Raw genomic sequence first — 14,436 nt, forward strand, 5'->3', positions numbered from 1 at the left:
AAGTGCAACATGGGGGGAAAGGAAGTGATTGCGAAGGTCACGTGCTCTACAAATTTAGAGACTGGAGTTGGTTGTATGTGTGGATGATTATGCTAATCTTGTTAATTTAAGGAAGATTTTTTTTTTCTTTACATTGTTGTTCGTTTTTCATGTTTACAAGAACATTTGTAGTAGCCTAGCCTATAACAGTCCTGTCCTACATCTACAGAAGGTGGGATACACTATGTTAAAATTAAAGGCGCTCTAAATGAAAGGTGTATTACAGGTCAAATCCTAGTTCAGGCTATTTTACATGTTTTTTTTTTATATATGCTTAAGCTGTGTGTCATGAAAAAATACCGAAATTTATATTGCTCTTGAAGCAAAGGTGGTTATGGCTCAGTCAGATCCCTACTGTAAGTGTATATGGTTACAAAAAAACTAAAAACACCTTGACACTTAGCATTGTGCTGCCTTGAACACAATGTTATACCTTTAGCATTGTGCTGCCTTGAACACAATGTTATACCTTTAGCATTGTGCTGCCTTGAACACAATGTTATACCTTTAGCATTTTGCTGCCTTGAACACAATGTTATACATTTAGCATAGTGCTGCTTTGAACACAATGTTATACATTTAGCATTGTGCTGCCTTGAACACAATGTTATACATTTAGCATAGTGCTGCCTTGAACACAATGTTATACATTTAGCATAGTGCTGCCTTGGACACAATGTTATACATTTAGCATTGTGCTGCCTTGAACACAATGGTATAGCCTAAAATTACATTGAAATGGATTCCCACTCCAAGCAGCAAATGATTGGTTGGCATGAAATCTGTCAGACTAGGCTTCTCTCAACATTCAAAGTTTCTAGTCTAAAAGTTTATTATCTCCCAGTAAGCCTATAGCTTGCCATATATTCCTTCAGATAAGCCTTTCCTCCTCTTTTCTAAACTTGTATTGTGTCTTACTGCAATGGTGTGAACAGTAGGCTACAATAATTGTTCATAACAATTGGTTGAGAGTTCAAGTTTGATACCAGCGTTAGTCGGACACAATACTATATAGGTTATAGGCACTTCAGAGACCCAGATGTGTGAATGCATCCATTTTGCTGACTTCTCATGATGTATGACCTCCAGACAACATTCATAAGTACCATACCAAATTTAACCTTTGGACAAGTATCTCCAGCACCTTTTGACTAAGGTAGGTCAAAGCTATGGTAGTTCAACCAACACTAAGGCCGGTCAACACTGAGGTAGGTAAACATTTATGGTGTTGGCAGTCAGCAATTGTATCCTGAAGGAATACCTTGAAAACACACCTTGTCAGGTATGTGTTAGTATGTTGTTGAATATTTATTTTCCTACAGAGAGCTTTTAACTAATGGTTATAACTGTAAGTTTATTATTATCGTAAACTGACATGTGTATGAAATAGGCTATGTTAGGCTGGCTGAATGCCATGCATAGAAGGGGATACTCTCTCTCTCTCTCTCTCTCTCTCTCTCTCTCTCTCTCTCTCTCTTTTGGTCTCCTCCTTCCTCATCCTTCTCTGTCTCTCGCTGAATAAAACTTTCCTCTTTTTGCCTTCTACAGATAAAAATGAGACAAACACGGTGCTGTACAGGTATCATCTGAATACATATTTATTAGATAAATATTAGGCTGTCACATCATCTAACTACATACAGTTCTGCAAGACTAAAAACCACAATTAGCTTCTTTATTTCTGAAGTATGAAATGATTGTACATACAATGTACAAACATAAACACAATGGCCACTTTTTGTGTGAATCACCTTAGATTGTACCATTTAATTTGTTATCAGATCATGATATAAAAAAGTGTACAAACTATGAATTTGGTTACAATCGTTCAAAAAAACCCTCCATATAGGCTACATCTCCATATTTCCTTTATTTCCCAAATGTTTGAGCATTCTCAAATAATTTCTTAATTATTTTTATATATATATTTTTGCCCTGTAGCACCCGTTAACGTATGCAGGTGATCAGCTAGTACTCATAGGTGAAATATTATATGTAGGTAAAACAGTTTTGTCCAATTTCCTCTGCCCAAAGAGGCCAGAGTACATCCCAAAAGGTGAAACAAATGGCAAGAGCTATCCACAAATGCTGACAAAACTGACAAAACCCATTATTTCCCACTTCCTGGTGTTTGATTTTCAAAGAGGGGGAGGGGCTGGGGGGGTCGCAAGCTTTCTTTTTGTTCAATAACTCTGAAGAAACGATGCACATTCCCAGTTAAGATGAATACATTTCTGTTAACAAGTCGTTAAGCTCATTTACATATGTACAGGCATCTTTTGGGTGTCAACTGTTTCATGGCGTAGTTGGTCTTCTGAGGCCCAACTAAACCAGTCAGGTGGACACCAAATTCTCCTGTTGTCTCTGGAGTATATTGAAGGCTTTAACATGAATAAAAATAATACAATTATTCATTTTGACGACGCAATTGACGTAATTTAGTGGCAGATTATCTTGGTTGGGAGTCTAGGGAGGGCCATCTGATTTTTAACTGAATTGCCTTGGTGAACAACAGCATCATGTGAACGATAAATTGATGATCGATCCGATGATATCTCATTGTATAGTTTGATACATATCAGATGATATACTGATTAAAAACAAAATGTGGCTGTATGTTCTCAAGATGACTCATTTCAAAGATAGGATACATATTTTCAGAGACTATGTTGATATTGAATGCTACCTAAATCATGTTTCTCTTGCACTGAGACAAATTTGCTCTCTACACACATATGCGGCTTGAAGTAACATGTTTAAATGATCTTGTGTTTAATCAGTACATGGCTACATATTGTTAAAATGAAATTATCTTTCTAGCCTTACACTTCAATAATAAAACCAATACAAAATAATTTACCAAAAACACAAACCAAAATCAAAAGAAAAAAAATTAAACCAACAAATGGGATACATTTTTTTTTAAATGGTCTTTAGCTTTTCCAAAAGCTGCATTTTCTATAACAAAAATAAAAACAATATCATATATTTATTTCATGTAAGGCTGTGATATAGTTTTTAAAATACCACTTGTACATATTGACATTTTACGAACAATTCTGATATTCACACGTTCTCTTCAGTACAACGATAGCCCCTTGTGTGATAGACTTATCTTGGTTGCTCAATCCACCATGTAAAGGACTCAGGTGGGAATGAGAATGTTAGTTCTCTAGTGGGTTTATAATTAATGTTTTTGTATCTATAGTACAGTGAACAACATAACAACATGTGACATTAATATTGCTTAACAGGACCTGGAAAACAAAAATCCAGAAGTTATTGTGATTGGGCAGAGATTGCCGCTAGCTCTGAAACAGATCGGCGCCACAGTGGGACCAAATCCGGTCCAGGGTCGGCCGCCATCTGAGAACCAAGTGACCCTGATGGACAGGAAATGTGCGGCCCACGTGCGATAGGGCCGTCGCACACCGAGAGAGAGAGAGAGACTGAACAAGCAGCAGACAGACCTGTGAGTTATAGCTTATGAGGAGAGATGTGTGTGAGCCCACTGATCCTATGAAGGTCCACTGTCAGCGGTCGGGGCTTTGAGGACAGACCACTGGGCGCAGAGCCGGACAAACATGGACAATCGTTTTTTCCGGGAAAAAAAAAAAAAAGGAAAAGGACAAATATCATCTAAGACGATACAAAAATATTCACAAGGATATTTACAATAGCTTCTTTCTTTTTAAAAAATAATACATTTGCATACTGGACAGCACTCTACTGATATAGTGTATTTTGGAACACAATAAAAGATGGCAAGACGTGAGCTCTCGGGCTCCTGTAACTGGGAAAAACATGGGTGATCGAGCCATATCCCACAATCCTTCGCCGTATAGCATACAGACACCAAACTGTCGCCTCTCCCTATCTTTGGTGACGAAATACAGATTCCCCACTGAATAGGTGAGAAGTTGCAACAACTTACAAAAGATCTCGTGGCGATTTCTTTTTGAAAATACCACAGACAGTTTAAAAAATAAGACAAAAGGTCTTGTGAATGTCAGAGGTATCCCTTCTAGAAAAAGACTGCTAAACTAAGCAAGGTTTGTGATTTTTTTTGGAAAATGTGATTTGAAAGTCAAGGGCAAGGAAAATTAGAAACCTTTCAGACGTCGAACGTTTCCACACAAGGGCATAAGCATTGGCACACGCACACCTTGGATCTCGATATTGGAGAGCGACCGAGGATGAAGGCAGCCTTTACACTACATGTGGGGGTCAACACGAGGATATGGTGAACAACAGCACAGGTCACTCATGCAAACCCTACAGTACATATCTCAAAATGTTGCTGTGTACTGCCTCCTGGTGGTAGGGTAGAGACCACAGCTCCAGGCCAATACCACAAGATTCCTACTGCCTTTGACTCTAGCCTACATGTCAGTGTCATAAGATGGATATGCCGAAGATCTCCGGACGCCAAATGAGAAGCACCAATATCTTAGTGCACTCGTTATTAGTTCACAGAGTTTCCTTATTTCAAGCCGATTCTGGCAAAGATTTGGTCTTAACCACAATACCCATAAATACACTATCCCTTACGAGAGTTAGTACGTTTTGCCGATGTTACGATGATAACAATGAAGACTAATTCCGGAATTTTGGAAAAAGCATGAGATTACAGCAAGGGTCCATTTTTGATGATTATGGTTGATAGCCTCCATCCCTTTGTGATGTGTTTCTTTTTTATTTGTATGTCATAAAACCGTAACTCTCTTGTGCTTTCGAATGATGTTATAGGAACAAACAGTGCTCCTGGTCAAACTGGAGAACAAACCATTAGTTACGCAATGATTTACTGAGTATCACACACAGAAAACAAGAAATGGTAGGACACACACTGGCCAGAATGGACTGTTTTTTGACTTGTTTGACAAATTGAGTTACTTTATCTTCTTCAGATTGAACAAAGCCGTGTAAAAAATGCTACTACATATTTGAGAAGGTTCACAAACAGAGATTCCACATGTCTTTTAAAAAAACTAACCCAGGATAGCTGCACAGTTTTTTTTTTTCATTCTGTCTTTTTTTTCAGGGTATCGCTCTATGGCCACCAGTGCAAATGCCAGCTGCATTTAGTATGTCTTTCTTTCGTTCTTTCTTTCTTGCTTTTTTCATAAAACAATTCAGTCAACCTGTACTTGTCTGTGAAATCTGTCCACGATGAGAAAGAAGAGAGAGGGAGTGCATCTTTGTGTTTTTCATCAAGTACTGTGTTGCTGTCCCAAACTGTGTTTGTCCACATCATTAAGTCCCCATTGTTTTTAGTGTTCATCACCTCAGTTATTTTCAAACAGAGACAGAAGGTCGTCGTTGCTATTGCTGGGTAGATCTGGGGGGTCCAGGTAAGACAAAAGGTCATCAGGGTTCGCAAGTTCAGGAAGAAGCTTTAGAAAGAGAGAGAAGGACAAATATGTATCAGCAAAACTGGTTATGTTCCACCTTATTCAATGATTCATTCTTATGTAAGACCTCAGGACAGACAAGCTTCTGCAATATCCATCACTGATAACATCAGTAATGGACTGTTTTCTGTCTTCATGCACAGAAAACCATTTGTCAAATAAAATGTACCATACAACCCCAGAGCTACAGCACTTATCAGCATATTCTAAATGTTATGGCAGTGCCCTCTGATGTGGATGGAGGCAGACATTTTATCTAACTTTTGCTACATGGGAATGGAATCAATCATTCAGGCATCTCTACACCTTCTCTCTCCCAGCTGAGCCAGAGGAGCTAGAGGGCCTAAGATGGGATCCACTGACATATGAGGTAAAGTGTTGTACTGTGTACTACAGTATTCACACAGACTGTTGGCTGTACTTACATCCAGGGATGGTTCGGGCATATCCACCCCGCCACACTGTCCATCCAGGCCCCCCGAGGGGTTGAAGCCAAGGTCTGGGTGCGGGTGGCTGTTGGGCCGTTGCTGGGGGGCCTGGGACTGGGGGTGAGGCTGAGTCTGGGCTTGAGGTGGCTGGGGAGGCTGCTGGCGGCCGGGCTGGTTCGGACTGCCATGGTGGAGGGGCTGCCCCGACGGGGCGCCAGGGTGGGACGGCCCGTGCATGTGCTGCTGCATGGGATGGTGGGGCGAGTCAGTGCTGACAGAATGAGGTACCTGAGGGAAGGAGAGCGAGTTGGCAGGGTGAAGATTCCCACTTCGCCCAACTGCTACGTGCTGCTTCTTCAAAAACAAATGTCAGAATTTTTTTTTGTTAGACCAATTTTTCTCTCAAATCCACAACACCCTCACAGTACAATTCAACATAATTATTTGATTCAGATTAAGAAAAGATTCATAATCTAAGATTTCATTTAAAAAAGTAAATCTCTTTTTCTAATAGTATCCCAAAGTGCGTATCTTACAGATGCTGGTGTCACTACAGTATTCTACACAGTTAGTTCGAAAAGATCTAAAATGTGCAGTTTGTGTTGAGTCTGTTCAAAGCTCCAGGAAGGCACTCACTGTATCTGGCATGCCGTGACTGAGGGGCTTGTCGGGGCCCATGAGTGAGTTGGGCATGTCAGGTGGGTGGGAAAGCTGGGGGGGGCCGTGTATGAAGTCATTCACCGACGAGCCTCCAGCGTTGCCATGGGGGAAGTCAAAGTTCCCGTGCCCTGGGAAATTGTTGCCTGAGAGAGAGAGAGAGAACAAGCGTGTGAATGGTGAATAGCATTTACCCAGCAGAGATACAATAGTGAAGGGAGTGAGCTAAAATGACTGGTATTCAGAGACATATTTCATTGTTAACTGTTCAAGTGAATTGACTGAAAAAAATCAACTATTCAAGAGAGCTTTTGTGCCCGCATATCTCGTAGTAACACAGTGAAGGCATGCATTCAATCAGGAAAGTACTTTCTCGGAAACACACCTGTAAACACAGTGTCCACGACACACAACGATATCTGGAACATGCCAGACAATACCACAGTAGATAATTAGTTGATAACTAATTAGCCTTTGCTATAGATTTAATTTTTCTTTAGGTAAAGCTTAAGTATAGCTTTTCACCCATCAGTCAAGGTTTATACTGCTTGACAGGAAAGACACAAGAACTGTGGTAGCTTGTGTGTGAATGGAGTGGGTACCTTGGTTGCCGTATTCACCGCCGTTTCCTCCCTGCTGCTGCGAGGGCATGTTGGGATAGAGCGAAGGGCCCGGGCCCAGCTGGGCGATCATCTCCATCACATTGGGCATTGTCATCTGACTGGGGCTCATGGTTTTGAAGCGCTTGGCGAGCGGTCCGTCGGGGTCCTCCTTGATATGCATTTCCGATTTAATGGCCACCGGCCGCCAGCTACACGTCGGGTCAATGGTGACTTCTTCAAACTCCGAGCTATTGGAGGGATTTAAAATAAAGACACGTCAAGTTCAAAGGTAGGCACTGACGTGCAAGGTTAACCACAGTCTATGATTCAGATTTAAGTTGTGTGAATATGAGAATTACAATATACGTGCAGAGACAGTTCAACTTCAAAGCATTACTTACTTTTGTATGGCATTTAAGACGCCCCACATATATTGGTCGACTTCCAGGCCTTCTAATAATGCAGTTTTGCTGAAAGAGAGATAGGAATATGAACGACTCTTAAACCTTTAAAACACCTCCAACCCCACATTCACAAAAAGCATAAAAACTTAAGCTGGTGTTGTGCATATCTGACTTACTTGCATACTGGACATCGCCACGTGCCTCGCTCACAATTCAACTGCAAGTAGGACTCCAGGTCAAAACACTGGGGAAGAACAGAAAAGATAATCAGTCCCAGTTGGTGATTTAAGGACGGCTGATCTAAAGAGAGACGTCCGTCAGACAGACAGGCCTTGGTGAAACACTCACCTGTACGTGTTTACAGTCGTGGCCCCGCGCCGGTAGCTGGATCCGCCGGAAGGTGATCGGACACTTGAGAGACACTTTGATGGCCGTCTGCTCCACGCCGTCCTCTCCGTTTATCGTGGTGTTCCCAGCCGAAGCGGCCACGCTGCTGAAATTTCTCTTCACTGAGGAGGGGGAGAGAAGGACAGAGACATGGAGTAGCTGGTTAGTTCAGGCAGAGGGCTTACAGCAGGTGGACACCAATGAGGGGGAGCTCAGGAATGTAGAAAAGGAGGGGGTATGAAGAAAAGAAGAAAATGTCAACTGGAGGAAATGATCAAAAAGAGGAGAAGAGCAAGGAGGAAAAGAGCAAGACTGTTCTGAAACAATGTATAAAGACAACAAGGAAAGAGGGGAGGCAAACAATGGAGGACAGAAGAGGTGGATGAGGAGAGTGGAGGACAGAGGAGGTACACACAGAGGAAGAGGTACTAGTGTGTGTGTGTGTGTACCTTTGGTGATGCAGTGCTCAGCGGGCAGCAGCCTCTTCTTGAGCAGGCCCTGCAGGACTGAACGCACTGATGGCCGATGCACCAACTGCAGGACGAACAGGTGCGACTACAGGGAGAGAGAAACACGAGTGAACACAAACATCTCTCGAACAGGACACTCCAATGGTCTCAACTCCTTAAATTCATTTCGGTACAGTATTTCTCCAAGCATGTGATAATATTAGCATAACATGTAAAACACTGACCATATCTCCAATGTTGTTAAGTAGTGTTGTTCTAGTGTTGTGGTAATGTTGTTGTAGTGTTGTTGTAGTATTGTTGTAGTGTTGCTGTTGTGCTGTCTAACTCCACAAACACACACACACACACACACATAAAAGACTTTCACCTATCTTCATTTAGCTCATGGTTTGTCAAAGGGATTGTAAAATGTTCAAAACCGCAGAAACAGACACTTCACTTAAAAACATCTGACACACACACACACACCGAGACACACACACACACACACACACACACACACACAAACACACACACAAAAGCAGTACTTACACAGCAGCAAGCGGTGACGGTGATCTGGATGGTGTTCCTCCCCGGCTGGCACACCGTCTTCAGGTGCAGGGGCTTGTGGGACGTCTTGTTGTCGCCCCTCTCGATGGTGAGGGGCGTGGCGTTGACGCTCACCTGCACCGACGCCGGCCAGTTGGTGTTCATCTGCCGGTCCTCGTGGTGGTAGCACTTAAACTGCAGCTCCAGATCTGACCTGAGATCAGCAAAGAGGCACAGTCCATCAGCAATCAGATAGTGATGAGGACCTTTGAATGAAGTGGTGTGCTCTGAAGTGCTAACAGTGTGCTCGTTATTAAATCTCCTCGACTTTTCTTTTTAAAGAATTAGAAGAGAGCTTTTGCCATTAATGCCTTCCTGCAGTTTAAAATCTAAAAACTACTTCAGACAACAATTTGGTTTGAAAACACAACTTTTTTTCACTAGTGTTATACCTCCCTGTTGTGTGCTTCATACAAAAATGCTTTGTTTCGTTTTTATTTGTGTTTGTTTCTGTTGATACGGAGGTGAAGGGGGTCAGGGGATCTCACCTCCACATGAGTGTCTGGTGCACGGAGGGCCGCAGGTGGAAAACGTGGTTGCTGACGGCCAGGTTGTGCTCCAGGCGGAAGGGCTCCAGCACCACCCCATCCCGCACGGGGAACGTCAGGCGCAGCTCCTCGTGAGGATTCCCTAGTGAAGAGGAGGAAGCGGAGGAGTCAGAAAAGGTGTGAGAGAGAATATGATGGAGGTGGGGTGAGAATATGACACATCAGCAAATGTAGATATAAACAGATAAATAACATCTGTATACAGATACATAACATCTGTATACTGATACGTTATACTGAGTAAATATTATTTATCATTTTTAGTTAGACACTTTCTAGTACAGAATGGTTCCCCTTGAAGCACACTTCAGACATACCTGGTGGGGGAGGCAGTGTGCTCATATTTGGTTTGATATCTGGTGGGAAGATGGGCTTCACGTCCTGGCCGGGTGACAGGTACGGCGGCATACTGCTTCCTGGGGTCATGGGCGGCGTGGGGTTGCCTGGTACTGGTGAATGGGGGTAGTTACCCACCGGCCGAGGAGCCTGAGGAACACCAGAACACAAAACTACATTAGCAACTTCAACAGCGTACAAGCATAGTAAGCCCTTGCGTATCTTCCTGAATGATTGTCAAAGTTGTAAGTTGACCTATATAGCATATGCCTAGACATACTGTACTATAATGTTTTCAGTAATGAATATTGCTACTGTACTTACCCCGTTCATATTCCCTTGGCTATATTGGAAGCCACTCCCAGCAAAATTATTACTCTGCCCATTAAATGGTTCCTGCTGTAAAGATGAAAGATAAAATCATGTTATCATCACTACATGCTCCACAAGACACATAAAAAATGTATTAACAGAAAGTCATACATGTTTGGCAAGTTATAAAAAGCTTAACAGACCTTAAAATACTGGCCCATGGCTGCACCAGGTGGAGGGTACTGGCCCGGGTTCGGCTGCCCTTGCATCCTCTGGCCGGGGTAGTTGGGCGAGGGGAGCGGCCTGGAGGCGTTGGGGTTGGGGTACTGTCCCTGCTGGCTGGGGAACTGGCTGTTTGGTCCATACTGCTGGGCCCCGTAGTTATTCTGAGGGAGCAGAGAAATCCATCAATCACTTCCTGTGTGCTGCCAAGTCAGTCTCCTATATCACTGGCATCAGTGACAAAACCATTTCTCTGCCTCATTACACAGCAGTATGTGATGTATTTCATGTTGGTTTTTGACACATAATTATGAAAGACTCTGGTTCATTCTGTGAGCCCATCTATTTATATGCAAGGTATATTGCTTCAACAAAATATAACAAATAAATTAACTTAGAATTGTAAGTACATTCAAGAGTGCAATGAGACTGTAAAACCTCTTTTGGTTTCATCCATAAATGTTCCAACAGTTGACTAGGCAAGGCACAACTGCCAACAGTTTGTGCTGAAATGCATTGGGTGATCTAAACCTCAGTGGTACTTAAACGGTTCCTGCACCCACCTCCCCTGGGTACTGCCTCTTAATGCCCTGCATGGGCATCCCCTGTGGCCGGGGGCCCGGGTAGCCCTGCTGGGGCATCCTCTGCCCGTGACTCCCGAAGGGCCCCATGCCTTGGGGCCGTGGCTGGTTCATGCCCATGGGAGGCCCGCTCATGTTGGGTTGGCTCATGCCCCCGCCCATGCCGCCGGGGTTCATGTTGCCTTGCATGGTGGGAGGGCCCCGGGCCCCCGGCTGGTTCATGAACTGGCCGCCATACGCCTGGTTGGGTCCCATCTGGAAAGAGGAAGACATCTGTAGAGAAGGCAGGTCGCATTAGCACTCTTCAAGTGCCTGAACATCTGGGTGCAACTGAATGACTCTATGTAATGCTGGGGGGGGCTTTATTGTCCTCCAACCTGAGAGGCAATGATGGTTATTTGGTTCAGCATGTACAACAACACTACTAGTGTACTGAGTCAACCAGAGTCAAACCAACATCTTCAGGTATAACAGAAGGTTCCACTTTGGGCTAGTTTGTTGAGCAATTGACTCGACTTCTCTGCTGTGTCTTTTTAGTTTAATCAGGGCAAGTCAAGTTCATCATCATCATCACCATCATCTAACATGACGTTTTTTTGTGTAAACTCCTCCTACCTGTCCATATTGGTTCATGTCCTTGTTCTGGGTCTCCTGAAGGGCAGCAACTGTTGCCGTGGCGGTGGCGGTTGCCGTGGCAGCAGCGGCAGCAACAGCGGCGGCGGCAGCGGCAGCAGCGGGTTGGGTGAAATCGGAGGGGTTGCGGGAATGGGGGGGCATTCCCATACCTCCGGGATTGTTGGGACCTCCGGGGTAACTGCCGGACACAAGCAAAATCCTCAGGATCACCTTATCTCACGCATCCACCTATCCAGTCCTAGTGCAGGCACTGAGCCTGTTAACACTACTTTCTAGCCCTTCTGGTTTGTTCAAGGGTTAGCCATTCCTAATTCTGCCCAAACATCTGGTAAAGACACTGACCACTGCCTCTTTTATTTCCTCTCCTCTCCTCTCCTCTCCTCTCCTTTCCTCTAGGGGACTCTCACACAGCTTAATTATGACAAGTCCCCTGACGTTTCCCATCCACAACCCAAATCTGTACAAGCAATGTTCTGTCCTACATTTTAACGGCTATTAATAGCTCTAGTAAGTACAAAAGCACATGAACAACTACAGGCAACATAACACGTATCTCAAAAGGAAAAACCTTGCACAAGTAGCTAAATTAGTGTATTGCTGCAGTGATGAAACTCCCCAACTGCGATAAAACCTCCATCCCACCCCATCCATTCCCCAGCCCTCTTCACTCTGTACCCACCTGCCACCGTAGGCCCCGCCCCCTGGGTAGTTGGGCCGGCCGTACATGTTCTGCTGCATGTAGGGCTGGTTGCCGTTGCCCTTGCCTGGGAACTGCTGCTGCTGGCCGGGAAACTGGGGCGAGTTCATGCCCGGGTTGCCTCCTGACATGGCCGACGCCATGTGGTTGCCGCTGGGATTCATGTGGTTGTTGCTGCTAACCATGGGGTTCCCCAAGACCTGAGTGAGAAGAAAAAAAACGGTCAGGATGAGTCTGTGTGTAAGCACGATGGGGCCGTGTTGAGTCTGTGTGTGTAAGCACGATGGGGCCGTGTTAAGTGTGTGTGTAAGCAGGATGGGACCGTGTTGAGTCTGTGTGTGTAAGCACGATGGGGCCGTGTTGAGTCTGTGTGTGTAAGCAGGATGGGACCGTGTTGAGTCTGTGTGTGTAAGCAGGATGGGGCCGTGTTGAGTCTGTGTGTGTAAGCACGATGGGGCCGTGTTAAGTGTGTGTGTAAGCACGATGGGGCCGTGTTGAGTCTGTGTGTGTAAGCACGATTGGGCCGTGTTGAGTCTGTGTGTGTAAGCAGGATGGGACCGTGTTGCGAAGCTGAGTTGTTTTCTTGCGGTGAAGCCTAAAGCCACGGAGACTTTAGATGTGGTCTACTGCAGGCTGGTTCATTCCTTTGTTTTTGTTTTTTAAAGCAGGTTCTTGTAAAATCTTGTTTCTAAGCATGTGATTTTTGATTTTTGCTTGAGCAACAGTGCGAACAATATTGGCTCAGTAAACACGGGGGCTCTTCAGGAATGGGGCAGGATTGCGAAACCAAAGGGTGGGGCTTGTGGCTTGAATTTGACTGTCTGCTGCGAGAGTCAAAACAGTCCTGTGAAGTTGGGTTGGGTTTGGCTGCTGCATGTACATGCCTGTGTCCTGAGTTGATGAGAGTGTATATGAGTGTGTGGGTGTGTGTGTGTGTGTGTGTGTGTGTGTGTGTTTGTGTATTCTCACCTGACTTTGTGACGTGTTGGTCACACCCCAGACAGTGGTCACCACAGAAAGTGAGCCGGGAGGCTGATTGGTGTTTTGTTGCCAGGCGACTTGGTCGTACGGAAATGACCCGTCGCTGTGGGACAGATCAAACAGCAATGTCACAAACTCGATGATATGAGTCAAACACGAGGATACTTCACAGTCACTACACTCTCTCAACTACCCACAGAATGGAGAAGAACAGGCAAGAGCATTGCCAAGCGAAACTGAGAGCTATGCTGAATCACATAGCATGTGAACTTTGTAGTATGCAGTGTGTTATGCATAGCATGTGACCTTTGTAGTATGCAGTGTGTTATGTAAGGGATAATGTATAGAACGCAGGTCATTGTCGGGAAAATAAGCCCTGACAGGGCGAACAGCACCCCGATGCGGACTACTTGCGGAGTGCTACGAAAGACGTGAATCAGAGGCAAAAAGGCCACTTTCCTTGACAGCGGTCATTATTGCATAGCAACAGTCCGCTATCGGTTAATAATGGACCGCAGAACGTTGGGAAGCCCCATTCAATTGAATGGAGCATTCTACAGCATTAAGAAGAGCCGTGTAATAAGCATAGTATGTGACCTTTGTAGCATGCAGTGTGTTATGCATAGTATGTGACCTTTGTAGTATGCAGTGTGTTATGGATAGTATGTGACCATTGTAGTATGCAGTGTGTTATGCATAGTATGTGACCTTTGTAATACGCAGTGTGTTATGCATAGTATGTGACCTTTGTAGTATGCAGTGTGTTATGCATAGTATGTGACCATTGTAGTATGCAGTGTGTTATGCATAGCATGTGAACTTTGTAGTATGCAGTGTGGCATGGCGTGTTCTGGATGGCGGGCGGTGGCCTCCTTGCTTGCCGCTGCTTACCCGTGAGACAGGCCGGGCTTCATGGAGCCCATTGGCGGCTGCATGGGAACCTTCCCCTGAGGCTCGCCCTGCCGAGACTTCTGGTGCCGGAGCAACAGCAGGCGACCCAGCTCCTCACACCAGGACGACAGCAGCGCTGAGAGGAGAGAGAGGGAGAGAGAGAGAGAAAGGGTCAAGCATAAAGTTTACTAACCACTAGAATTACAAACTTAAAATGTACTGAAAACATTTCATGAATATACT

General features: G+C 44.5%; 1 protein-coding gene across 3 annotated transcripts in view; it reads right to left on the reverse strand.

Moving 5' to 3' along the window:
- Positions 1–1,661: 1,661 nt before the first annotated feature.
- Positions 1,662–14,436, reverse strand: part of LOC308363205 (zinc finger MIZ domain-containing protein 1-like) — a 131,194-nt gene continuing 118,419 nt past the window's right edge. For 2 of the 3 annotated variants that reach the window (XM_080835999.1, XM_080836001.1), the window contains 18 exons: positions 14,194–14,329; positions 13,291–13,405; positions 12,304–12,521; positions 11,604–11,802; positions 10,971–11,261; positions 10,389–10,571; positions 10,198–10,272; positions 9,855–10,023; positions 9,478–9,619; positions 8,933–9,143; positions 8,381–8,486; positions 7,893–8,053; positions 7,721–7,788; positions 7,542–7,610; positions 7,141–7,388; positions 6,518–6,684; positions 5,879–6,235; positions 1,662–5,435 (listed from right to left, as the gene is read on the reverse strand). In XM_080835999.1, coding sequence (XP_080692125.1) covers positions 5,328–5,435; positions 5,879–6,235; positions 6,518–6,684; positions 7,141–7,388; positions 7,542–7,610; positions 7,721–7,788; positions 7,893–8,053; positions 8,381–8,486; positions 8,933–9,143; positions 9,478–9,619; positions 9,855–10,023; positions 10,198–10,272; positions 10,389–10,571; positions 10,971–11,261; positions 11,604–11,802; positions 12,304–12,521; positions 13,291–13,405; positions 14,194–14,329 — 3,023 coding nt within the window. In that variant the 3' untranslated portion in view covers positions 1,662–5,327. The remainder of the gene's footprint in view (positions 5,436–5,878; positions 6,236–6,517; positions 6,685–7,140; positions 7,389–7,541; positions 7,611–7,720; positions 7,789–7,892; positions 8,054–8,380; positions 8,487–8,932; positions 9,144–9,477; positions 9,620–9,854; positions 10,024–10,197; positions 10,273–10,388; positions 10,572–10,970; positions 11,262–11,603; positions 11,803–12,303; positions 12,522–13,290; positions 13,406–14,193; positions 14,330–14,436) is intronic. The other variant, XM_080836000.1, reaches the window with a different exon arrangement.

Source organism: Sprattus sprattus (assembly GCF_963457725.1).
Source record: "Sprattus sprattus genome assembly, chromosome: 3".
Taxonomy (NCBI): Eukaryota; Metazoa; Chordata; class Actinopteri; order Clupeiformes; family Clupeidae; genus Sprattus; species Sprattus sprattus.